Source organism: Physella acuta, unplaced genomic scaffold (genome assembly GCF_028476545.2).
Source record: "Physella acuta isolate Inbredline_101_S28 unplaced genomic scaffold, ASM2847654v3 ptg000225l, whole genome shotgun sequence".
Taxonomy (NCBI): Eukaryota; Metazoa; Mollusca; class Gastropoda; family Physidae; genus Physella; species Physella acuta.
In genome coordinates, this window is record NW_026731744.1 from 1,427,279 (window position 1) to 1,455,173 (window position 27,895).

At 41.5% G+C, this 27,895-nt stretch overlaps 2 protein-coding genes across 2 annotated transcripts in view; one reads left to right on the forward strand and one right to left on the reverse strand.

Moving 5' to 3' along the window:
- LOC131937930 (transmembrane protein 65) overlaps positions 1-7,579 on the forward strand; it is a gene marked incomplete at its 5' end in the record, with an annotated part of 45,868 nt that extends 38,289 nt beyond the window's left edge. Inside the window, 4 exons of the mRNA XM_059295703.1 lie at positions 3,555-3,609; positions 3,808-3,850; positions 6,436-6,541; positions 6,789-7,579. Of these exons, the coding sequence (XP_059151686.1) occupies positions 3,555-3,609; positions 3,808-3,850; positions 6,436-6,541; positions 6,789-6,896 (312 nt within the window). The remainder of the gene's footprint in view (positions 1-3,554; positions 3,610-3,807; positions 3,851-6,435; positions 6,542-6,788) is intronic.
- Positions 7,580-8,579: 1,000 nt separating this feature from the next.
- LOC131937922 (uncharacterized) lies at positions 8,580-27,892 on the reverse strand. The gene is made up of 9 exons (XM_059295682.1): positions 27,769-27,892; positions 23,895-24,155; positions 21,826-23,684; positions 20,508-20,682; positions 19,222-19,418; positions 16,632-18,710; positions 14,296-14,456; positions 10,756-10,855; positions 8,580-9,091 (listed from the first exon to the last, which is right to left on the reverse strand). Exons 2-9 carry the CDS (start codon positions 24,115-24,117, stop codon positions 8,933-8,935), a joined length of 4,953 nt encoding a protein of 1,650 aa, XP_059151665.1. The 5' UTR covers positions 24,118-24,155; positions 27,769-27,892; the 3' UTR covers positions 8,580-8,932.
- Between the last annotated feature and the right edge of the window lie 3 nt (positions 27,893-27,895).

Sequence of the window (27,895 nt, forward strand, 5' to 3'; positions counted from 1 at the left end):
GTTGTCTTAGACCCCATGTGCCCGTCCATTGAGGACCTCTACTCTAGGCTGTTGTCTTAGGCCCCATGTGCCCGTCCATTGAGGACCTCTACTCTAGGCTGTTGTCTTAGACCCCATGTGCCCGTCCATTGAGGACCTTTCCTCTGTTCTAAGCTGTTGTCTTAGGCCCCATGTGCCCGTCCATTGAGGACCTCTACTCTAGGCTGTGGTAGGCCCCATGTGCCCGTCCATTGAGGACCTTTCCTCTACTCTAGGCTGTTGTCTTAGGCCCCATGTGCCCGTCCATTGAGGACCTCTACTCTAGGCTGTGGTAGGCCCCATGTGCCCGTCCATTGAGGACCTTTCCTCTACTCTAGGCTGTTGTCTTAGGCCCCATGTGCCCGTCCATTGAGGACCTCTACTCTAGGCTGTTGTCTTAGGCCCCATGTGCCCGTCCATTGAGGACCTCTACTCTAGGCTGTTGTCTTAGGCCCCATGTGCCCGTCCATTGAGGACCTTTCCTCTACTCTAGGCTGTTGTCTTAGGCCCCATGTGCCCGTCCATTGAGGACCTCTACTCTAGGCTGTTGTCTTAGACCCCATGTGCCCGTCCATTGAGGACCTTTCCTCTACTCTAGGCTGTTGTGGTAGGCCCCATGTGCCCGTCAATTGAGGACCTCTACTCTAGGCTGTTGTCTTAGGCCCCATGTGCCCGTCCATTGAGGACCTCTACTCTAGGCTGTTGTCTTAGGCCCCATGTGCCCGTCCATTGAGGACCTCTACTCTAGGCTGTTGTCTTAGACCCCATGTGCCCGTCCATTGAGGACCTCTACTCTAGGCTGTTGTTTTAGCCCCATGTGCCCGTCCATTGAGGACCTTTCCTCTACTCTAGGCTGTTGTCTTAGACCCCATGTGCCCGTCCATTGAGGACCTCTACTCTAGGCTGTTGTCTTAGGCCCCATGTGCCCGTCCATTGAGGACCTCTACTTTAGGCTGTTGTTTTAGGCCCCATGTGCCCGTCCATTGAGGACCTTTCCTCTACTCTAGGCTGTTGTCTTAGGCCCCATGTGCCCGTCCATTGAGGACCTTTCCTCTACTCTAGGCTGTTGTCTTAGACCCCATGTGCCCGTCCATTGAGGACCTCTACTCTAGGCTGTTGTCTTAGACCCCATGTGCCCGTCCATTGAGGACCTCTACTCTAGGCTGTTGTGGTAGGCCCCATGTGCCCGTCCATTGAGGACCTCTACTCTAGGCTGTTGTCTTAGACCCCATGTGCCCGTCCATTGAGGACCTCTACTCTAGGCTGTTGTCTTAGGCCCCATGTGCCCGTCCATTGAGGACCTCTACTCTAGGCTGTTGTCTTAGGCCCCATGTGCCCGTCCATTGAGGACCTCTACTCTAGGCTGTTGTCTTAGACCCCATGTGCCCGTCCATTGAGGACCTTTCCTCTGTTCTAAGCTGTTGTCTTAGACCCCATGTGCCCGTCCATTGAGGACCTCTACTCTAGGCTGTTGTCTTAGGCCCCATGTGCCCGTCCATTGAGGACCTCTACTCTAGGCTGTTGTCTTAGGCCCCATGTGCCCGTCCATTGAGGACCTCTACTCTAGGCTGTTGTCTTAGGCCCCATGTGCCCGTCCATTGAGGACCTTTCCTCTACTCTAGGCTGTTGTCTTAGGCCCCATGTGCCCGTCCATTGAGGACCTCTACTCTAGGCTGTTGTCTTAGGCCCCATGTGCCCGTCCATTGAGGACCTCTACTCTAGGCTGTTGTCTTAGGCCCCATGTGCCCGTCCATTGAGGACCTCTACTCTAGGCTGTTGTCTTAGGCCCCATGTGCCTGTCCATTGAGGACCTCTACTCTAGGCTGTTGTGGTAGGCCCCATGTGCCCGTCCATTGAGGACCTCTACTCTAGGCTGTTGTCTTAGGCCCCATGTGCCCGTCCATTGAGGACCTCTACTCTAGGCTGTTGTCTTAGGCCCCATGTGCCTGTCCATTGAGGACCTCTACTCTAGGCTGTTGTCTTAGGCCCCATGTGCCCGTCCATTGAGGACCTCTACTCTAGGCTGTTGTCTTAGGCCCCATGTGCCCGTCCATTGAGGACCTCTACTCTAGGCTGTTGTCTTAGGCCCCATGTGCCCGTCCATTGAGGACCTCTACTCTAGGCTGTTGTCTTAGGCCCCATGTGCCCGTCCATTGAGGACCTCTACTCTAGGCTGTTGTCTTAGGCCCCATGTGCCCGTCCATTGAGGACCTCTACTCTAGGCTGTTGTCTTAGGCCCCATGTGCCCGTCCATTGAGGACCTCTACTCTAGGCTGTTGTCTTAGGCCCCATGTGCCCGTCCATTGAGGACCTTTCCTCTACTCTAGGCTGTTGTCTTAGGCCCCATCTGCCCGTCCATTGAGGACCTCTACTCTAGGCTGTTGTCTTAGGCCCCATGTGCCCGTCCATTGAGGACCTCTACTCTAGGCTGTTGTCTTAGGCCCCATGTGCCCGTCCATTGAGGACCTCTACTCTAGGCTGTTGTCTTAGGCCCCATGTGCCCGTCCATTGAGGACCTCTACTCTAGGCTGTTGTCTTAGGCCCCATGTGCCCGTCCATTGAGGACCTCTACTCTAGGCTGTTGTCTTAGGCCCCATGTGCCCGTCCATTGAGGACCTCTACTCTAGGCTGTTTTCACGGGACCCGAGAGTCAAAGCCAATATGTAATGACCTTTAAACATTTAAACTGAGCTTTTTTTCTTCAAGGCGACTGTCACATTCATCTTTACTCAGGGTGAATAACTCTCCTATAAATCTTTACTCAGGGTGAATAACTCTCCTATAAATCTTTACTCAGGGTGAATAACTCTCCTATAAATCTTTACTCAGGGTGAATAACTCTCCTATAAATCTTTACTCAGGGTGAATAACTCTCCTATAAATCTTTATTCAGGGTGAATAACTCTCCTATAAATCTTTATTCAGGATGAATAACACTCCCATAAATCTTTATTCAGGGTGAATAACTCTCCTATAAATCTTTATTGAGGATAAAAAATGGCCATGGGGTCGTCCATAAATGACGTCGCACTCGTAACGGGAGGGGGGGGGGGGGGGGTCGGTAATTTTGTGACGATGTGTGATGAGGGGGAAGGGGGGGGGTTCAGATGATGCGATGTCATACTTTTGCTTTATAGATAAGAAGTGTTAGAAAACGAATTTTAGACGTTATTTAGCGTTTTAGAAAACAGTTTTAATAAATTATAATAGGAATTGATTAAAATACTCTATTTTGACATATTTCAGACAAGATTTTGGAAAAATATCGATGTTTAAAAAAAAATTCAACTGCAATTTTGAGGGGGGGGGGGGTTGTAAGCTGAGGTGTGACGTCATTTTAGCGGGAGAGGGTCTGGCTTTTTGTGACGGAGGGGAGAGGTAAAAATCGTCATAAAAGCGTGACGTCATTTATGGATGACCCCCATGATAAATCTTTATTCAGGATGAATAGCTCTCCTATAAATCTTTATTCAGAATAAATAACTCCAATAAATCTTTATTCAGAATAAATAACTCTCCAATAAATCTTTATTCAGGGTGAATATATTGACGTGACACTTGGCGTGACCTTGGGTATCAGCACTATGGCAGGTCAGTTGAATTATCTAGCCTCTCATTTAATTTAGACACGCTTTTAAGATCTGCCAAGTTTAGCTCACTACCAAGACTTATAGTTTAGCTCACTACCAAGTCTTATTTATAGATCAGCCCACTACCAAGACATAGTTTAGCTCATTACCAAGTCTTATGGTTTAGCTCACCTGATAATAAATACATTATCTTTTACAGCTGCAGCACTTGGGAATTTGATATCTGATGTAGCTGGTCTAGGGTAAGTGGCTGTAGCTGGTCTAGGGTAATTAGCTGGCTGTAGCTGGTCTAGGGTAAGTGGCTGTAGCTGGTCTAGGGTAATTAGCTGGCTGTAGCTGGTCTAGGGTAAGTGGCTGTAGCTGGTCTAGGGTAAGTGGCTGTAGCTGGTCTAGGGTAAGTGGCTGTAGCTGGTCTAGGGTAAGTGGCTGTAGCTGGTCTAGGGTATGTGGCTGTAGCTGGTCTAGGGTAAGTGGCTGTAGCTGGTCTAGGGTAAGTGGCTGTAGCTGGTCTAGGGTAAGTGGCTGTAGCTGGTCTAGGGTAAGTGGCTGTAGCTGGTCTAGGGTAAGTAGCTGTAGCTGGTCTAGGGTAATTAGCTGGCTGTAGCTGGTCTAGGGTAAGTGACTGTAGCTGGTCTAGGGTAAGTGGCTGTAGCTGGTCTAGGGTAAGTAGCTGTAGCTGGTCTAGGGTAAGTGGCTGTAGCTGGTCTAGGGTAAGTGACTGTAGCTGGTCTAGGGTAAGTGGCTGTAGCTGGTCTAGGGTAAGTGGCTGTAGCTGGTCTAGGGTAAGTGGATGTAGCTGGTCTAGGGTAAGTGGCTGTAGCTGGTCTAGGGTAAGTGGCTGTAGCTGGTCTAGGGTAAGTGGCTGTAGCTGGTCTAGGGTAAGTGACTGTAGCTGGTCTAGGGTAAGTGGATGTAGCTGGTCTAGGGTAAGTGGCTGTAGCTGGTCTAGGGTAAGTGGATGTAGCTGGTCTAGGGTAAGTGGCTGTAGCTGGTCTAGGGTAATTAGCTGGCTGTAGCTGGTCTAGGGTAAGTGGCTGTAGCTGGTCTAGGGTAATTAGCTGGCTGTAGCTGGTCTAGGGTAAGTGGCTGTAGCTGGTCTAGGGTAAGTGGCTGTAGCTGGTCTAGGGTAAGTGGCTGTAGCTGGTCTAGGGTAAGTGGCTGTAGCTGGTCTAGGGTATGTGGCTGTAGCTGGTCTAGGGTAAGTGGCTGTAGCTGGTCTAGGGTAAGTGGCTGTAGCTGGTCTAGGGTAAGTGGCTGTAGCTGGTCTAGGGTAAGTGGCTGTAGCTGGTCTAGGGTAAGTAGCTGTAGCTGGTCTAGGGTAATTAGCTGGCTGTAGCTGGTCTAGGGTAAGTGACTGTAGCTGGTCTAGGGTAAGTGGCTGTAGCTGGTCTAGGGTAAGTGGCTGTAGCTGGTCTAGGGTGAGTGACTGTAGCTGGTCTAGGGTAAGTGGCTGTAGCTGGTCTAGGGTAAGTGGCTGTAGCTGATCTAGGGTAAGTGACTGGCTGTAGCTGGTCTAGGGTAAGTGGCTGTAGCTGGTCTAGTGTAATTAGCTGTACCTGATCTAGGGTAAGTGGCTGTAGCTGGTCTAGGGTAAGTGACTGTAGCTGGTCTAGGGTAATTAGCTGGCTGTAGCTGGTCTAGGGTATGTGGCTGTAGCTGGTCTAGGGTAAGTGGCTGTAGCTGGTCTAGGGTAATTAGCTGGCTGTAGCTGGTCTAGGGTAATTCTCTGGCTGTAGCTGGTCTAGGGTAAGTGGCTGTAGCTGGTCTAGGGTAATTCGCTGGCTGTAGCTGGTCTAGAGTAAGTGACTGTAGCTGGTCTAGGGTAATTAGCTGGCTGTAGCTGGTCTAGGGTAAGTGGCTGGCTGTAGCTGGTCTAGAGTAAGTGTCTGTAGCTGGTCTAGGGTAAGTGGCTGTAGCTGGTCTAGGGTAATTAGCTGGCTGTAGCTGGTCTAGGGTATGTGGCTGTAGCTGGTCTAGGGTAATTAGCTGGCTGTAGCTGGTCTAGGGTAAGTGACTGTAGCTGGTCTAGGGTAATTAGCTGGCTGTAGCTGGTCTAGGGTAAGTGGCTGTAGCTGGTCTAGGGTAAGTGGCTGTAGCTGGTCTAGGGTAAGTGTATGTAGCTGGTCTAGGGTAAGTGGCTGTAGCTGGTCTAGGGTAAGTGACTGTAGCTGGTCTAGGGTAATTAGCTGGCTGTAGCTGGTCTAGGGTAAGTGACTGTAGCTGGTCTAGGGTATGTGGCTGTAGCTGGTCTAGGGTAAGTGGCTGGCTGTAGCTGGTCTAGGGTAAGTGTCTGTAGCTGGTCTAGGGTAATTAGCTGGCTATAGCTGGTCTAGGGTAAGTGGCTGTAGCTGGTCTAGGGTAAGTGGCTGTAGCTGGTCTAGGGTAATTAGCTGGCTGTAGCTGGTCTAGGGTAAGTGACTGTAGCTGGTCTAGGGTAATTAGCTGGCTGTAGCCTGTAGCTGGTCTAGGGTAAGTGGCTGTAGCTGGTCTAGGGTAATTAGCTGGCTGTAGCTGGTCTAGGGTAAGTGGCTGTAGCAGGTCTAGGGTAAGTGGCTGTAGCTGGTCTAGGGTAAGTTACTGGCTGTAGCTGGTCTAGGGTATGTGGCTGTAGCTGGTCTAGGGTAAGTGACTGGCTGTAGCTGGTAAATGGGTTATTATAGACCATGAAAGTGTTAAACTAGCCTAGGTTAATTGGGTTATCCAAGCTGGCGTATTTGATAAGGTGATCAGTGTTTGAGGTGACACCTCTATAGGTGATCAGTGTTTGAGGTGACACCTCTATAGGTGACCTATGAGCTGCCCTCTAACCTTGGCCCTGTGTTGGCAGGTCGGCCCACTATGTAGAAAACTGGGCTGCCAAGATTGGTGTAAAGAATCCTCACCTCAGCCCCACACAAGTGGACATTGGCAGCACAAAGTGGGCTTCCAACATGGTTTGTATTCCTAAAATTCTTGCTTCCCACATTATGGTTTTTATTTCTAAAGGTTGTTTTGGTTAGTTTAAAAAAATATGTAATTTACTTGTATCCTCATTTAAACATCAACAATAATTCATTTTAGATCTTTAGACCTGAGCATAAACTAGAAATGTATTTTTGCGTAATGCACTGAGCTTCTATAGATAGATGGCTAGTGTTTGTGTTGACACTTGTAATTTAATTCTATTTCCTGGTCTTGAAGGGCAAGGTGATTGGAGTGACCATTGGCTGTCTGCTGGGCATGATGCCCCTTCTTTTCTTTAAGGATGAGAAAAAAAAGGTGGATGAGGATAAAACTGAAGCTAATTAATGAACTAATTCCATGGATCCACTAGACTATTTATTGTAGTGGTCTTCACTAGACTCTTGTCCTATGTTGCCTATTGTTTTCCTAATCTATTCCCATGACAATCAGGTTTTTCCCATGACTTTGACTGACATCAGACTTCCCTTACCAAATGTTGTATCATCAATCATGTATCAAGTTTTCCCATGACTTTGACTGACATCAGACTTCCCTTACCAAATGTTGTATCATCAATCATGTATCAAGTTTTTCCCATGACTTTGACTGACATCAGACTTCCCTTACCAAATGTTGTATCATCAATCATGTATCAAGTTTATAGTAATTATAGAAAGTCTGGGCTATCTCAATTTACTCACTGACATCAACTTGGGGGTATAATAATGTGTTAGTTGGAGCTTTACATTTTAATCTTGTTTGTAGCCAGTCATCTAGTTTGTACATTGATGGCTGTAGCCAGTCATCTAGTTTGTACATTGATGGCCAACCCATGTTAGTTAATAAGACAATAGCTCACCTTTGGACAGGAAACTTTTTAATTTGATGGTTGTGAACTTATTTATTTTGACAAGTTCAATGTTGAACTCTTAAGTGTCAGACTATGTGTTGTGTCACCAGGAGTTGTTGTTTTTCAATGTTTCTGTATGTGGCACACTTTGGAAAGATAAATAAATCCTCACACTGCATTTTTGTCTGGCAGTTTTTCAACTCATTTGTCCACAAGGCAATGTTCAATCTCACAGGGGGGAGGGATAAATTCAAAAGATTGGCACCAGAAAGAGGATGTAGGGGAGGGGTGATGTGACATGGCCAGGGACATGATGTAGCCTTAGGAGAATGTGAGTACATAAAGCCAGTACATGATGTAGCCTTAGGAGAATGTGAGTACATAAAGCCAGTACATGATGTAGCCTTAGAGAATGTGAGTACATAAAGCCAGTACATGATGTAGCCTTAGAGAATGTGAGTACATAAAGCCAGTACATGATGTAGCCTTAGAGAATGTGAGTACATAAAGCCAGTACATGATGTAGCCTTAGAGAATGTGAGTACATAAAGCCAGTACATGATGTAGCCTTAGAGAATGTGAGTACATAAAGCCAGTACATGATGTAGCCTTAGAGAATGTGAGTACATAAAGCCAGTACATGATGTAGCCTTAGAGAATGTGAGTACATAAAAGGGGTGACACTTAAACCCAGGGACATGATGTAGCCTTAGAGAATGTGAGTACATAAAAGGGGTGACACCAGATGTATAACTCCTCAGCTAGCACATGTTGTAGCCTTAGAGAATGTATGTGAGTAGATAAAAGGGGTGACACCAGATGTATAACTGCTTGTATGAGTCTGAGCAACATTTCAACAAAAGTTGAGAAAAAACAAACCAATGGACATTTGAGCTGAGATCCAGTGCACATTTGTAAAGTATTGAGTACATGAGACTTTAGAAGGCATAAATGGCAAGATCCAACTCAAACAGTGATGAAAGCTGATGACAAGATGTGTTGCCCAAAAGAAATCCTCAATGAAAGCTTTTCAAAAAGTAGAATCTAGAAGCCAAGTTGAATTATAAGGGGCCAATGAAAATCCTGTAAAGGCCACAGAAAATCTTACAAAGTCGGTCCCTTGCTTCATTGTGTAGAAATATTGGGGGGGGGGGGGGGGTCAATACAAGACCAGCACACAGGTGTTTGTACAGATTTATTGAGTGAAGGTAGACCACCACAGAGGTGGCTCTAGTACAGCCATAGAAACCTGGATGGACTTAGTGATTTATCAAACAAATGACAAGTAAAAGTCTATCAAAACTCCACTTTCTGGGATGTCATTCAACCAGCTTGACTTTCTCTCATGTTTGTATGTGTCCAATAGTTACATTATGGGATGTCATCCAACCAGCTACACATCAGCTTGACTTGCTCTCATGTTTGTATGTGTCCAATAGTTACATTAGACTGGACCCAGTAACATGTCTATTCTGTCAGTGTCACAGCACGTCAGACAATGTCACTCTGACAGTGTCACATTCTGAAAGTGTCAGACACGGAAGTCTCTGATGGGCAAGATGCCCCTCCTGTGTGAGACAACCCTGACAACCCTCTGCTTGAGCTGGTTGACAACCTCCCTAAAGCCTCTGTCCTCTGAGACAATGAAGAATGGGATGTGAGTTGGAAGTCTGTCATCAAGCTTGCCCATCTGGAACAAAAGTTGACAGAAATCAGAGCTGACCACATGGCCAAACAAACATGGCTAAACAAAAGTCACAGTCAACACATCACCTACACTTGTAGCAAATGACAGTGACAACAGTCAACATACACCTACACTTGTAGCAAGCCACAGTGATAACAGTCAACACATCACCTACACTTGTAGCAAATGACAGTGACAACAGTCAACACATCACCTACACTTGTAGCAAGTCACAGTGACAACAGTCAACACATCACCTACACTTGTAGCAAGTCACAGTGACAACAGTCAACACATCACCTACACTTGTAGCAAGTCACAGTGACAACAGTCAACACATCACCTACACTTGTAGCAAGTCACAGTGACAACAGTCAACACATCACCTACACTTGTAGCAAGTCACAGTGATAACAGTCAACACATCACCTACACTTGTAGCAAGTCACAGTGACAACAGTCAACACATCACCTACACTTGTAGCAAGTCACAGTGACAACAGTCAACACATCACCTACACTTGTAGCAAGTCACAGTGACAACAGTCAACACATCACCTACACTTGTAGCAAGTCACAGTGATAACAGTCAACACATCACCTACACTTGTAGCAAGTCACAGTGACAACAGTCAACACATCACCTACACTTGTAGCAAGTCACAGTGATAACAGTCAACACATCACCTACACTTGTAGCAAATGACAGTGACAACAGTCAACATACACCTACACTTGTAGCAAGTCACAGTGACAACAGTCAACACATCACCTACACTTGTAGTAAATGACAGTGATAACAGTCAACACATCACCTACACTTGTAGCAAATGACAGTGATAACAGTCAACACATCACCTACACTTGTAGCAAGTCACAGTGACAACAGTCAACACATCACCTACACTTGTAGCAAGTCACAGTGACAACAGTCAACACATCACCTACACTTGTAGCAAGTCACAGTGACAACAGTCAACACATCACCTACACTTGTAGCAAGTCACAGTGATAACAGTCAACACATCACCTACACTTGTAGCAAGTCACAGTGATAACAGTCAACACATCACCTACACTTGTAGCAAGTCACAGTGACAACAGTCAACACATCACCTACACTTGTAGCAAGTCACAGTGACAACAGTCAACACATCACCTACACTTGTAGCAAGTCACAGTCAACACATCACCTACACTTGTAGCAAGTCACAGTGATAACAGTCAACACATCACCTACACTTGTAGCAAGTCACAGTGATAACAGTCAACACATCACCTACACTTGTAGCAAGTCACAGTGACAACAGTCAACACATCACCTACACTTGTAGCAAGTCACAGTGACAACAGTCAACACATCACCTACACTTGTAGCAAGTCACAGTGATAACAGTCAACACATCACCTACACTTGTAGCAAATGACAGTGACAACAGTCAACATAAAAAAAATTTACATTTTATGTTGTTAATTATGATGCAATAAAAAAATGGCTTATACTTATTGGTCAAATGTTCACTTTAGAAATATCTTGCTAAACGCTTAAGTTATTTTCATAATTTTTAAGAGATATTTTATATTTGAGGTTAATTGCTGAACACTAAGAAATACATGAGCTAAGTAAAGACATGAACTAACTAATCTGGTGACAGATAGTATCTTACAGTTAAAGTCATGGCAATATCTGCTGCATCTTTGCTAGTGCCAATCTCTGTAGAGATGTGGACACAGTTTGCCTCTTTCAGCTCATTGTAGACAGGGAACCTGGGAACACAATACTCACACATATGTCATAAGATATTTAGAGATCATAAATCATTTACAGATAATAAGATACATTTTCCATCCTTATTTAATGATCTAAAAGTAAATATTCTGTGCTTTGCTTATTGAGTGTTAAATAGGTTTAAGACATGAACAATCCTGGGTAAGTTTTCTTTGTGTTTAATCTATAATAGACTGTTGTGTGTGAGTCCTTCAGGACGTCATCGCTATAGACTTTGGAACCGTAAAAGTAATCATCAAACCATGCAGTGCTTTTAAATTGCATCGCATCGTCTTATTTTAAGTTATAGAGTAGGGTTTGTTTATATAACGACTTTATTTTATAGTTGGCACAGTTTTTACTCTATCGCATAACGTGAAGAAAACATTGCTAAAACATATTAAACGAATCAATGTCAAAAAATATTATAGCTTCGATTTCTAGAAAAAATGGATACCTTTTACTAACAGTAGGGTAAAAAAAAGTAATAACTTAAAATGTTTAATAATTATGTCAGGGGAGGTAAATTAAAAATAAATTCAACTAACGATAATTAAAAAAAACCGGGAGTGATCTCCCCTAAACTTTCTCGAATATTCTTATATAACTTGGAATGTAGACATGATTTTTAATTACTTAAACTTTTAAAAATAGAATAGAATCTCATAGAAAAAAACATTGCGCACCAAACAAACGCCGAAACAAAATGTGCATAATAGTGCGCAATATTATTAGTACTTTAAAAATTTACATTAGTTTTTTGAGAAATCGGAAGTAGCGTAAATTACTACTTCCGGTCAACGGAAATTACTCAAAATTTAACAGAAGGTAGAGAATTAGATCTTTTACTTACATGTGAAATTTCATTTATCTATCTGAAATAGTACTCAAGTTATAGGCTTTTGAAAAATTCAAAGTAAAAAAAGTACCACTTCCGGTTGTCGGAAATCGCTCAAAAGTTGATACGGATCTACGATTTTGATATAATACTTATATATGAAATTTCATCAACCTAGCTGTAACGGTACTCAAGTTATCGTGTTTACACACAGACAGACACACACACACACACACGGACAAGATTGCAAAATTATGTTTTTCCGTATCAGTGAGGTGTAAAACGTTAAAAATCTCGATTTTTTTTTTTTGCACGATTACAATACTTTCTCTATACTACGTATATACGAGAAAGTAAAAAACGATAATGTGCATGCAATTCTGCAGACGTCCAAGAGGACATTATTGTTGGCATATAATAATTAACATGGATGATAAAAGGCAATATAGAAGGTGAAACATGTGTATTTTAAATACTGCCTTTTATTTATTTTATTCACTGAACGTACTGTTTACTAATTATCTATATATATAATTCTCTTCTGGGAGTCGCTAGAAAACAAGCTGTAAACGCGCTCCCTACCACCCCCACCCCTACATGGTCTTAGTGAGCTGTGTTCACTCTAAATGTTTACAAGCAGAGCCGGGTTTAGTGACGACTATTAGGGGCAGATAATTTAGTTTGAAACGGGGGGGGGGGGGGGGGGGGGGCGGGGAGGAGGGTTAGGGTTAGACTGTGAGCACTATGCGCTTATGTTTGCATTTAAGGGGATATGCGCCTTTTTTTCTATTTTTTTTACAATTTAAGATCTAAAGCCTTTTATATACTATTACCATGTTTGGCACATGAAAGTATTATTAAACAGCAAAAAAAAGGTTGAAAACAATTTTGCTTGTCATGAAAACCCAAAAAAAAACTGCGATTCCTCTGCGATTTTGAATTTTCGGTACTTATAAAAATGTTAAGGCTTTTACTTTCTCGTTTACAAAGTATTGAGTCATAAAAATGGTATTCTAAACACATACATTTTTTTTTCTCATTAAGGTTATTATTTTCTTAATACAAAAATGGACTAAGTATCCAAAAGTGCAAGAAACCCATCATGACGAAAAACAAGAAATTTTGTTATTTTTTTTTCTGTTATCTTTTGTGTTTAGTTTTGTTCTGTTCCCAAGTTGGTACATTTAAAAAGATTCAACGTTGCGGAGCACGGGTATGCAGCTAGTAATAATATGTACAAACTGAGATCTTTTCTCTGTGTGTTAACACATAGTTCTTCTCCATGATCTCTTTGGCCTACCCACTTTCCTTTTGCCCTGGGGATTACAGTCCATAGCATTTTTTTTTGCAATATTTCCATTTGGTGTGCAATTCCCTTTTCTACTCTCTATTCTATTTTTAATAAACCGGGAGTAATCTCCCCTAAACTTTCTCGAATATTCTTATGTAAAACAACAGGGGATGGGAACTCTGGCTATAGACATGATTTTTAATCCATTTTAAATACTTAAAGTTTTAAAAATAGAATAAAATCTCGTAGACAAAAGAATTGCACACCAAGTGAACGCCATATAAAAAAGTGCATAATAGTGCGCAATATTATTAGTAAAATAAATAAAAATTTACATTAGTTTTTTGAGAAATCGGAAGTAGCGTAAATTACTACTACCGGTCAACGGAAATTTAACAGAAAGTAGAAAATTAGATCTTTTACTTATATGTGAAATTTCATTTATCTATCTGAAATAGTACTCAAGTTATAGGCTTTTGAAAAATTCAAAGTAGAAAAAGTTCCACTTCCGGTTATCGGAAATCGCTCAAAAGTTGATACGGATCTACGATTTTGATAAAATACTTGTATATGAAATTTCATCAACCTAGCTGTAACGGTACTCAAGTAATCGTGTTTACACACAGACAGACAGGCACACAGACATACGGACAGAATTGCAAAGCCCAGTTTTTCAGAATGGATTACGCATAAAACCTCTTAATTTTGATAAATCTGGATTGATAATTTTTGCCCGATTAAAATAAGTCCTCTATACTTCGGATGTGATGAAGGACTGATGTGTAATACGGTGAAAATTGTTAAAATTTCAAGAGATTTTTGTGCACGATTACAATACTTTCTCTATACTTCGTATATACGAGAAAGTAAAAATGTGAGTATTTTAAAAATAACAACATAAAACATTTCTATATCCTGACGGCATGAAAGTGCCATCCCATTACTGTTATATAAGAATATATGAAAAGTTTGGTGGAGACAACTCCCGCTTTATTTTTGTTAGTACTTTTTTAAATCCAGAGTTTCATAGCTTAAAACTAATGTGCACCAAAATGAACATGAAAATGCTAGTATAATAGTGTACGATAATAATTGAACCCCCCTAATTTATTTAGTACATTTTAATTAATTTAAAAAAAAATTAAATAGGCATCCAATTAAATGAAAGTTGATGTCAGATTAGATTGTCATGGGATGTCACCCACGTGCAAAGTTTGTAATTAATCAGTCGCAATTTTGCTTGGCAGTTTCAATCTATGACAAGAGACAGCAAGCAAGTTAAATAAAAGCTTGTAAAAAGAGAAGATTACTTGTGGTAATAACTTTCTAGATGAAAAGGTGTTTTGGGTCTAGCACAGATGAAACCCCAAATGTATGTGGCTGGCTGTAGGGGGCCAATCAAATGGTTGAAAACCATGACATTCTCTAGATCAGCAAATATGATGCACCTCATCTGGGCCAGGTACTTCACCTAAAATGTTGGTTGGACACTGTTACAGACACACTTGTTTCATAAACAATAAATGGTAATCTGGGCCAGGTACTTCACATAAAATGTTGGTTGGACACTGTTACAGACACACTTGTTTCATAAACAATAAATGGTAATGACAGAAGATAATGGTAGATGTTTATAGAGAAACATGGTGATGACAGAAGATAATGGTAGATGTGTATAGAGAAACATGATGATGACAAGATAATGGTAGATGTGTATAGAGAAACATGGTGATGACAGACGATAATGGTCAATGTTTATAGAGAAACATGGTGATGACAAGATAATAGTAGATGTGTATAGAGAAACATGGTGATGACAGAAGATAATGGTAGATGTGTATAGAGAAACATGGTGATGACAAGATAATAGTAGATGTGTAAAGAGAAACATGGTGATGACAGAAGATAATAGTAGATGTGTATAGAGAAACATGGTGATGACAAGATAATAGTAGATGTGTAAAGAGAAACATGGTGATGACAGAAGATAATAGTAGATGTGTATAGAGAAACATGGTGATGACAGAAGGTAATGGTAGATGTGTATAGAGAAACATGGTGATGACAGAAGGTAATGGTAGATGTGTATAGAGAAACATGGTGATGACAGAAGGTAATGGTAGATGTGTATAGAGAAACATGGTGATGACAGAAGGTAATGGTAGATGTGTATAGAGAAACATGGTGATGACAGAAGGTAATGGTAGATGTGTATAGAGAAACATGGTGATGACAAGATAATGGTAGATGTGTATAGAGAAACATGGTGATGACAGAAGATAATGGTAGATGTGTATAGAGAAACATGGTGATGACAGAAGGTAATGGTAGATGTGTATAGAGAAACATGGTGATGACAGAAGATAATAGTAGATGTGTACAGAGAAACATGGTGATGACAATATAATAGTAGATGTGTATAGAGAAACATGGTGATGACAGAAGGTAATGGTAGATGTGTATAGAGAAACATGGTGATGACAGAAGATAATGGTAGATGTGTATAGAGAAACATGGTGATGACAGAAGATAATGGTAGATGTGTATAGAGAAACATGGTGATGACAGAAGTTAATGGTAGATGTGTATAGAGAAACATGGTGATGACAGAAGATAATAGTAGATGTGTATAGAGAAACATGGTGATGACAAGATAATAGTAGATGTGTATAGAGAAACATGGTGATGACAGAAGGTAATGGTAGATGTGTATAGAGAAACATGGTGATGACAGAAGGTAATGGTAGATCTGTGTATAGAGAAACATGGTGATGACAGAAGATAATAGTAGATGTGTATAGAGAAACATGGTGATGACAAGATAATAGTAGATGTGTATAGAGAAACATGGTGATGACAGAAGATAATGGTAGATGTGTATAGAGAAACATGGTGATGACAGAAGGTAATGGTAGATGTGTATAGAGAAACATGGTGATGACAGAAGATAATAGTAGATGTGTACAGAGAAACATGGTGATGACAAGATAATAGTAGATGTGTATAGAGAAACATGGTGATGACAGAAGGTAATGGTAGATGTGTATAGAGAAACATGGTGATGACAGAAGGTAATGGTAGATGTGTATAGAGAAACATGGTGATGACAGAAGATAATGGTAGATGTGTATAGAGAAACATGGTGATGACAAGATAATAGTAGATGTGTATAGAGAAACATGGTGATGACAGAAGGTAATGGTAGATGTGTATAGAGAAACATGGTGATGACAGAAGGTAATGGTAGATGTGTATAGAGAAACATGGTGATGACAGAAGATAATAGTAGATGTGTATAGAGAAACATGGTGATGACAAGATAATAGTAGATGTGTATAGAGAAACATGGTGATGACAGAAGATAATGGTAGATGTGTATAGAGAAACATGGTGATGACAGAAGATAATAGTAGATGTGTATAGAGAAACATGGTGATGACAGAAGATAATAGTAGATGTGTATAGAGAAACATGGTGATGACAGAAGATAATAGTAGATGTGTATAGAGAAACATGGTGATGACAGAAGGTAATGGTAGATGTGTATAGAGAAACATGGTGATGACAGTAGATAATAGTAGATGTGTATAGAGAAACATGGTGATGACAGAAGATAATAGTAGATGTATATAAAACAAAGACTGACCTCAGGAGAAATCAACTTGTAGTGTGTATATCTTTTCACTGTGGTCCTTTCATTTCTTTTGAGGGGACGAGTTAGATGGAGGTTCAGGGAGGGGGTGATGAGCAAGGGCGGCTGTCTTTGCAGCCTTCCTATGAGAGATGAAGCCAGGTGGGGGGAGTGGGTCTGCTGTCTGTGAGGTCTCCACACAGCAGGTGTCACACACCTGGAGCACTTGTACCTGGTCTCATAAACCTTTGAATACCTGCTGGTTTTTTTCTCAATCAACTTTCTACGCAGTGACATCTTGCGCTGGCCAGTACAAGCAGACTTAGGTAGACTGGCAACTGAGATGAGAAGACTTTTAGTGCTTGCTCTCTCAGCTTTTGGTAGACAGCTTTCATCACTGGTGTTGGACAGTGTCTTGTCTGAATTCAGGCCAAATTCCATAGCTGTGGGGTCAGCTAGCATATACCTAGATTCCATAGCTGTGGGGTCAGCTAGCATATACCTAGATTCCATAGCTGTGGGGTCAGCTAGCATATACCTAGATTCCATAGCTTTGGGGTCAGCTAGCATATACCTAGATTCCATAGCTTTGGGGTCAGCTAGCATATACCTAGATTCCATAGCTTTGGGGTCAGCTAGCATATACCTAGATTCCATAGCTTTGGGGTCAGCTAGCATATACCTAGATTCCATAGCTTTGGGGTCAGCTAGCATATACCTAGATTCCATAGCTTTGGGGTCAGCTAGCATATACCTAGATTCCATAGCTTTGGGGTCAGCTAGCATATACATAGATTCCATAGCTTTGGGGTCAGCTAGCATAAACATAGATTCCATAGCTTTGGAGTCAGCTAGCATATACATAGATTCCATAGCTGTGAGGTTAGCTAGCATGTATGTAGCCTCCATAGCTTTGGGGTCAGCTAGCATATACCTAGATTCCATAGCTTTGGGGTCAGCTAGCATATACCTAGATTCCATAGCTTTGGGGTCAGCTAGCATATACCTAGATTCCATAGCTTTGGGGTCAGCTAGCATGTATCTAGAGGTCACAGTTTCGGGGTCAGCTTTGGTCAACCTAGTCTTGATGACTTTGCTGACCGGAACTATTTCAAGCTTAGCTCTTTTGGATAGCACTGGACCAGAGCCAGTGTTGGTACTGCCTCGTTTACGTTTGGTCACTTGGTTGGTATGGGGGACTTTCTGACCAGCTCTATACAAACCAGGGCGTTTGCTTGATTTGACATGTGCTTTGAATGAAACATTTTCACTGAAATCAGAATCCAAGCTAGAGTCAGAGTCTCCGTCAAATATACAGCACTGGTATCTAGCCTTCACAATGCTCCTTGGGCCCTCTGGATTGCTCAACATGGGGCCCTCTGGATTGCTCAACATGGGGCCCTCTGGATTGCTCAGCATGGGGCCCTCTGGATTGCTCAACATGGGGCCCTCTGGATTGCTCAACATGGGGCCCTCTGGATTGCTCAACATGGGGCCCTCTGGATTGCTCAACATGGGGCCCTCTGGATTGCTCAACATGGGGCCCTCTGGATTGCTCAACATGGGGCCCTCTGGATTGCTCAACATGGGGCCCTCTGGATTGCTCAACATGGGGCCCTCTGGATTGCTCAACATGGGGCCCTCTGGATTGCTCAACATGGGGCCCTCTGGAGGTTTGACTTGGCGTGAAGAAGAGTTGCCATGAGACTGTACTAGTTTTGATAGGCTAGAGTGAGGCCCACCCTCAACTTTTATGGAGGCAGAAGGGAGAGGGCAGCTGGATTTGGAGGATGCTGGTATGTAAGAGGAAAAAAGAGCTGTAGCAGCCCCTGAGGTGTGTTGGATGTTAGTGGCTGAACAGGAAGAGCCAGTGGTACGAAACATGGAGTGGCTTGTCTCACAAGCAGTGGTGATGCCAGTGATGCCACAGTGGAGGATAAAAGTCTTGAGACTTCTGGCTGGTAGAGTCAGTACTGGTCCTTGGAGAGGACAGTCCAGATGAATGCTCAGCCCTGAAGCTGGTACTCCCTGATAGATGTACTGGTGGCACTCAGCACACGCCTGGTCTGTCAGAAGCTCCGAGAATACATCCCTCTAGTCAACAAAAAATTAAACCCAGGTCACAACTTCCATCAAAGGGAGACAAGTCAACCAATAATTAAACCCAGGTCACAACTTCCATCAAAGGGAGACAAGTCAACCAATAATTAAACCCAGGTCACAACTTCCATCAAAGGGAGACAAGTCAACCACTAATTAAACCCAGGTCACAACTTCCATCCAAGGGAGAGAAGTCAACCAATGCTGACGTTGTTTGAAACTTACCACCAGCCTGCTGCACTTGGAGACCACTAGATGTTTGTCAGTTGTTTGAAACTTACCACCAGCCTGCTGCACTTGGAGACCACTAGATGTTTGTCAGTTGTTTGAAACTTACCACCAGCCTGCTGCACTTGGAGACCACTAGATGTTTGTCAGTTGTTTGAAACTTACCACCAGCCTGCTGCACTTGGAGACCACTAGATGTTTGTCAGTTGTTTGAAACTTACCACCAGCCTGCTGCACTTGGAGACCACTAGATGTTTGTCAGTTGTTTGAAACTTACCACCAGCCTGCTGCACTTGGAGACCACTAGATGTTTGTCAGCCAGGTGGGAGTTGAGCTGCTCAGCTGTTTCTATGCCACAAGCACAGTTCTGGCAGGACATAACAAATGGAACCTGCTGGCACCTGGCTAGCAGCTCCAGCATCAAGCGGGAGGGGACAGGGATCGGTGCTGCTGAGTTGAACTGCTCTCTGCTTTCTGAACACACAAAACATGACATCTACACTAACATGTTTATGGTGATATTTGGTGACATCAACATGTTTGTGTTGATATGTGGTGACATCAACATGTTTGTGGTGATATGTGGTGACATCACCACTAACATGTTTATGGTGACATGTGGTGACACCAACATGTTTACAGTGACATGTGGTGACACCAACACTAACATGTTTATGGTGACATGTGGTGACATCAATATGTTTATGGTGACATGTGGTGACATCAATATGTTTATGGTGACATGTAGTGACATCAACATGTTAATGGTGACATATGTTGACATCAACATGTTAATGATGACTACTGATCAGACATTTGCTATCCACATTCACACCTTTCACACATCCTCCATACCTGCAACAATCAAAGCTTTTGAGAAAACCACACAAAACAAATTGTCTCCACAGGACAAACGTGTACAACACAGTTCATATAGCACCACATAGGCCACACAAGCAGCACACATGACACACTAGCACCCCACAGGACACACTAGCAACACATGACACACTAGCACCACACATGACACACTAGCAGCACACATGACACTAGCACCACACAGGTCACACAAGCACCACACATGACACACTAGCACCACACATGACACACTAGCACCACACAGGACACACTAGCACCACACAGGACACACTAGCACCACACAGGTCACACTAGCACCACACATGACACACTAGCACCACACATGACACACTAGCACCACACAGGACACACTAGCACCACACAGGACACACTAGCACCACACAGGACACACAAGAACTACACAGGACACACTAGCACCACAGGACACACTAGCACCACACATGACACACTAGCACCACACATGACACACTAGCACCACACAGGACACACTAGCACCACACAGGACACACTAGCACCACACAGGACACACTAGCACCACAGGACACACTAGCACCACACAGGACACACTAGCACCACAGGACACACTAGCACCACAGGACACACTAGCACCACATAACACACAGGACACACTAAAGCCACAGACCATGTCAACTGGCTACCACACAGTGAAGAAGTAAAGCCCACCTTTAAAAACAAAGGCCGGACTATGGTGTGCTAAATTGTCCATGTGCTGGAGGGCGTGGCTGAGGCTGGAGAAGAAGCACAAACACTGTGGGCAGGTGAAGACTGAGTAGTGGACAGGGGAGAGAAGGGCTGAGTGGCCCAGCTGCAGCATGTGCTCTAGGCAAGCTTTCTCATCCTGTCAGAGGGAAAGGTTCAAATACAAATAAACACACACACACACACACTATATATATATATATATATATATATATATATATATATATATATATATATATATATATATATATATATATATACCTCAACATGCAAGTGGCACCTTGATATGTGAGTGCCCAAACATCCTGTCAGTTTATAGGAGAGATCAAAGAAAACTTAATATGTATTAACTATTATGGATCGTTGAAGCAGAACTCCAGTCATCAGAACAAATATGGAACATTCATATGCTTTGGGCAACTAGATCAGGGCAGCATGCTTTGGGCAACTAGATCAGGACAGCATGCTTTGGGCAACTAGATCAGGGCAGCATGCTTTGGGCAACTAGATCAGGACAGCATGCTTTGGACAACTAGATCAGGACAGCATGCTTTGGGCAACTAGATCAGGCAGCATGCTTTGGGCAACTAGATCAGGACAGCATGCTTTGGGCAACTAGATCAGGGCAGCATGCTTTGGGCAACTAGATCAGGACAGCATGCTTTGGGCAACTAGATCAGGGCAGCATGCTTTGGGCAACTAGATCAGGGCAGCATGCTTTGGGCAACTAGATCAGGACAGCATGCTTTGGGCAACTAGATCAGGGCAGCATGCTTTGGGCAACTAGATCAGGACAGCATGCTTTGGGCAACTAGATCAGGACAGCATGCTTTGGACAACTAGATCAGGACAGCATGCTTTGGGCAACTAGATCAGGACAGCATGCTTTGGGCAACTAGATCAGACAGCATGCTTTGGGCAACTAGAGGACAGCACGCTTTGGGCAACTAGATCAGGGCTGCATGCTTTGGGCAACTAGATCAGGACAGCATGCTTTGGGTAACTAGATGAGGGCAGCACACTGAATATTCTAAATATAAACATTTTAGCTGTAAAAACTTGTTTTAATTTACCCTCATCAATTTATATTTTCTCCTTACAAAAAACCTCAAACTGGGAGTAGTAATGTCTGATGGATTTTTGACAGGATTTTTTTTTATCATAGTTCAATTCAAACTTAACAGCACAGACATTTAGAATGTTTCTCTAAATGGAATTCTAATCTCTCCCCTGAACCAATATGAACTGTCTAAACAAGATTTTTAAAAATGGGTCCTCTCACCAAAAATAGTTGACCACATGAAGGACAGAGGTAGCCTCCCCTGCTAGTGACTGCTGCATTGACTAGAGTAGCCAATGGGCTGCATGGCGAGTGCTGCAGGCTGGTCAGATGGTCATCTAGTAGGGCCTGGTGGGAAAAAACCTTGCCACAGTTGAGGACAGGGCAGGGTAGAAGAACACTAGCCATCTGGGTTACAGCTGGACGCACAACTTGTGAGCAGCTGGACTCATGACTTGTGAGGGGGATGGCACAGTCAAGCTGACTGACACATGCTGAAGACTTAGATGGCGTGACTCTGCTCACTACTGCCTGGTTGGCTGAAGATTTTTCACACTGGTCAGGTGAAAGGCTGACTTGATGCCCAACTGCATTGTTTATAAATATACAGCTTCTTCTTTCTTCAGACTTGGCTGCACAGGATTCTTTGCTGGCATTCTGCAAATATTTGCTGGTGACATTCTGATCAGCCTGATTGTTGCTGTTGTGGTCAGCCTGGTTGTTGCTGTTGTGGTCAGCCTGGTTGTTGCTGTTGTGGTCAGCTTGATTGTTGCTGTTGTGGTCAGCCTGGTTGTTGCTGTTGTGGTCAGCCTGATTGTTGCTGTTGTGGTCAGCCTGGTTGTTGCTGTTGTGGTCAGCTTGATTGTTGCTGTTGTAGTCAGCCTGATTGTTGCTGTTGTGGTCAGCCTGATTGTTGCTGTTGTGGTCAGCCTGATTGTTGCTGTTGTGGTCAGCCTGATTGTTGCTGTTGTGGTCAGCCTGATTGTTGCTGTTGTGGTCAGCCTGGTTGTTGCTGTTGTGGTCAGCTTGATTGTTGCTGTTGTGGTCAGCCTGATTGTTGCTGTTGTGGTCAGCCTGATTGTTGCTGTTGTGGTCAGCCTGATTGTTGCTGTTGTGGTCAGCCTGATTGTTGCTGTTGTGGTCAGCCTGGTTGTTGCTGTTGTGGTCAGCCTGATTGTTGCTGTTGTGGTCAGCCTGATTGTTGCTGTTGTGGTCAGCTTGATTGTTGCTGTTGTGGTCAGCCTGATTGTTGCTGTTGTGGTCAGCCTGATTGTTGCTGTTGTGGTCAGCCTGATTGTTGCTGTTGTGGTCAGCCTGATTGTTGCTGTTGTGGTCAGCCTGATTGTTGCTGTTGTGGTCAGCCTGATTGTTGCTGTTGTGGTCAGCCTGGTTGTTGCTGTTGTGGTCAGCCTGATTTTTGTTGTTGTGGTCAACCTGATTGCTAATGCTTTGAGCTTGTATTGTATGGGTTGTTTGCTGACTGGGATACCAAATGGAATTATTGTTACAGTTGTTGGCTATGACTGAGGCATCCAGTGGATACATTTCCTCCATTTGAACTGGCTGACTGTGTTGGGAGAGCTCAAGTGCTGGGTTTTGCTGAAGCAATGCCTGTAAGTTGAGCTGGGTGGGTGAGATTTCAAGAGCTCTAATCCACTTGGCCAGATCTTCACATGAGCCCTGTCTCATGGCTGACATCCTATGGGAGGAGACTACAATGCCTGGATGGCCCCACATTTTACACACAGGTACTTCTGTTTCTTCCACACTGGAGGGGACCAAACTCAGGCCATTTGCCTCATTGTATTCCTCCATCAATCTTCTCTCATTGTATTCTTTCTTTGCTATCATGTCGTCTTGTTTATAGTATTTTAAAATTCCTTTTCTTGGCTGAACTTTGGGAAAGTGAAATGAAAAGCAGCAGTCCCCGAGGCCAATGCCTCCATTCAGTTTTCTTAAATTAGAAACTTTTAGCTCAAATTGCAAATTTTGGTTTAATGGACAACAACTTATTGATCTGAAAAGGCTATTTGAAGTTGAAGGCCTTGCTGATAGCTCTGTGCTACTTTGACTTTTCCCTTCTGGAAAGAGGATAATTTTTTTTTTTTTAAAATGTAATGTTTAATTATTCTTTTAAGTACCTTGTTTAAACCTAGTTAGTACATAATATGAGGACTCAGTGTTTCTCACCTAACTGACCCAGTTTCTCACCTAGCTGACACACTTTCTCACCTAGCTGACCCAGTTTCTCAACTACCTGAGCAAATGTCACTAGCTGCTGCAACACTTACCTGAATAAAAGTTACATCCTAGTGTTAAATCCTCAGTACACATCTTTAAGGGCTGGACATATAATTTATTTTCAGAAGATGAAACTTTCACATTCAAATTAAATCGTACTCTTTTTTTAAGTTGCTGTTGTTGACATTTTTTCTTGCGTACAACCTTTGCAACTGGGTGAAGAATTTGGAATGGTTTCCCTAGTTTGCTGGAAGTGCTATGCTTAGGTTTCATCCTTCACAGCATCAGCTTTCCCATCAACACAAATGTTTCTATCAAGAATATGGCAGTCAGAAAATAGTGACATTAGAACCAAAATGCTACTTCCTTGCCCCAAGCAGAAAAAGAAACATTTTAAAAATTCCCTTCAGTTCTACTAATTAACAGATACTACTATATATATATACTAGGCATGCTGCCCAGCTTCGCCTAGGCTTTCGAAAACATTGAGAATTTGAATGCTTAATTAATTCGCCCGAAGGTCGGTCTACGACCTCAAGAGTTATGAAGAGGTTCCTCCGTGGACATTTTTTTTCGATTTATAGCTCATATAAGGTACCGGTCAGTCGAGGTCAGTTTTGACCCCCACATCGTAGACTTTTCGGCCAACCGGCCCCCGTGTTCTGTCGCACCAAGGCAAGATCATGCCAAATTTGAAGCGCCTGCGGCGCCGGGAAGTGCCCTGTCGGACACCCGACAAAGAATTTTTTTTTTAAGTTTAGCCCGAGCATAATAAAAAAGAATACATTAACCAAGTTGACTTGCTGTGTCTCGAATCCGCACCACCTGCGTGGTTTAATGTACACTAACATCTCCGCTATTTAGGCACCTTATAAAATACGGTGAATGAAACACGTATTTTAAAATCTTAACTTACGCGAATATGCCTATTCTTTCAAATTAATTTTTTATCCCAAATTAGCCAGTTCCAAACAAAGATTTTGTATAAAATAAATAAGTCTTGAAATAGTTTAGTCCTAATATAGAAATTTATTTTTGGAATTGATTTTAGAGAAGTTAGAGTCTAAATCTAGATCTTAGCGTCTACGTCTAGATCTAGTTATTGCGTAGATTTAGATTTAGATTTAGTCTAGATCTAGAATCTCTAGATCTAGAATCCAAATACATAAAATAAATTTTATGAGTTTAGGCCGGAAAAATTGTATTGTATACATTTCATAGTGTACGTAGATCTAAATCAAATTTGAATGAAATAGTTCATTTCTTTTCATTCTAAACACGGCAGATGACGTCATTAGTTAATGTATAAGCAATAGTGACGTCACAGTTTTATGCGTTCTTTTTCACATATATTAATGCTTTTCCGGTTGCATAAATAATACTGTTTCTCTACATTCGAATACGCCTTTAATTTTTATTTTTCTTCTTTAACTAAAATTGTGGTTATACATTTAAAACATCTAACATATTATTTTCAACAAAAGTCCGTATAAAGTTCTGCATATATCGCTGCCGTTTCTGACGTGATGTCCGGCGAAAATATTTTGCGGACAGACAGAGAGAGAGAGAGAGAGAAGAGCGCACATGGCCTTTTATAAATTAGGATATATATATATATATATATATATATATATATATATATATATATATATATATATATATATATATATATATATATATATATATATATATATATATATATATATATAACTTTTCAGTAATAAACAAAGACCAGTGATGTTTTCTTCATCAAATGCAACCAAGCTCATTTACTTTTGCAGCCAATTTTGTTTAAGATTTTTGGTAAAATTATAGTTAGAGATTCAGGGGAAACTACTCTTATTTACAGGTGGCTGCTGTTTATATAGCACATCTTGCTCACAAACACTGCTGTTTAAAGTTAATTTCTTATTGATATATTTAGCCATTGATTTTGGTTTATTATTCAGTTCTCTATATTATTTGACACAAATAAATCCCAATATTCAATATAGATCTAGAATCTAGTAAAGAAATCTACAATATACCTCTATTAAAGCCTTAACAATGAGACGACTTTTTAGTAATCAACCGCTTTAGGTATGTAAAATCGGCCGAGACTAGTAAGGTGAAAAAAAGGTGACTCATTGAATTTTTGTAATATTTTTCACATTTTTACGAGGATTTATGTTTTTAAAGATACAAAAATGTTTCAAAGTTTCATTAATGTACCTGTTTTAAACAATTGTATTAAAACCTTTCAGTAAAAAATAAAGACTAGCGATGTTTTCATCAGATGTAACCAAGCTCATTTACTTTAGCAGCCATTTTTTTTTTTTTTTGGTAAAATTATATTTAGATATTCAGGGGATCCCCCTCTCTAACTAGATGGTGGCTGTTTATGTACTATAGCAAATCTTGCTCACAAACACTGCTGTTTAAAGGCAACTTTTTTGCACATTATTAGCCTCGGTCGATTTTACGCACCCAAAACGATAGATTAACAAATCATTATATTTATAATAAATTTAATAATTTATTAATGTTATTCATTTTAATAATTATTAATGAAAATTGAAATATTCTTCGTTAATTAGGTCATGTCCATTTTTATATTTTATAATAATTTGGTAATCTATCGTTTTAGATATGTAACATCGCCCGCGACTAGTAATGTGAAAAACAGGTGACTCCTTAAATTTTAATAATTATTTCACATTTTGAGGAGGATTTGTTTTGAAAAATACAAAAATGTTTCCTTGTTACATTTATGTACCTGTTTTTAAACAATTGAATTAAATTTTTAGTAATAAATGAAGACTAGCAATGTTTCCAACAGATGCAACCATGCTCATTTACTATAGCAGCCATCTTGTTTAAGTTTTTTTTTTCAAACTTAAAGCGCAAGATTCAGGGGAAGCCACTCTATTTTACAAACGGCTGTTTGCATAGCTAATCTTGCTCGAATCTTGCTCTCAAACACGGCTGTTTAAAGTTAATTTCTGGTCTTTATTGATATATAATATAGATCTAGGTAATCTATCGTTTTGGGTACGTAAAATCGCCCGCGGCTATTAATGTACGAAAACGTTACCTCATTGTCAAGGCTGCAATAGAAGTATATTGTGATATGTTTGTGTCAAATATTATAGATAAATGAATAATAAACCTAAATCAATGGCTAAATATATCAATAAAGGCCAGAAATTAACTTTAAACAGCAGTGTCTGCAAGCAAGATTTGCTATATAAACAGCAGCCATTTGTAAAATAGAGTGACTTCCGCCTGAATCTTGCGCTATAAGTCTATAAAAATAAAACTTTAACAAGATGGCTTCTATAGTAAATGAGCATGGTTGCATCTGTTGGAAACATCGCTGGTGTGCATTTATTACTGAAAAGTTTTAATTCAATTGTTTAAAAACAGGTACATAAATGAAACAAGGAAACATTTTTGTATTTTTCAAAACATAAATCCTCCTCAAAATGTGAAATAATTATTAAAATGTAAGGAGTCACCTGTTTTTCACATTACTAGTCGCGGGCGATTTTACGTACCTAAAACGATAGATTACCTAGATTTATATTATATTTAATTATATTTAGACATTGATTTAGGTTTATTATTCATTTATCTATAACATTTGACACAAATATATCACAATATATAGAATCTACTTCTATTAAAGCCTTTACAATGAGGTAACTTTTTCGTACATTTCTGGCCGCGGCCGATTTTACGTAGATCTAGATCTAGATCTAGATCTAGATCTAGATCTAGATCTAGATCTAGATCTAGATCTAGATCTAGACTAGCTACTGCTAGATCTAGAAATCTAGATCTAGAATCTAAAGTAAAGCGATGGATTACCATTATTTGTAATCGAGCCCTTTGTACAGACACATAGATCTAGAATCTAGATGTATTTAGATATCCTTGATTTACCTAAACTAAACAGCAACTGTGGACATAAAACGCTAATGTTTTATTTCACTATTGCTGCATTTGTTCACGAAACAACCATTCGTATTCTTGGTTGCCAGCAACTTCGGCCTAACTGTTAAAGTATCAC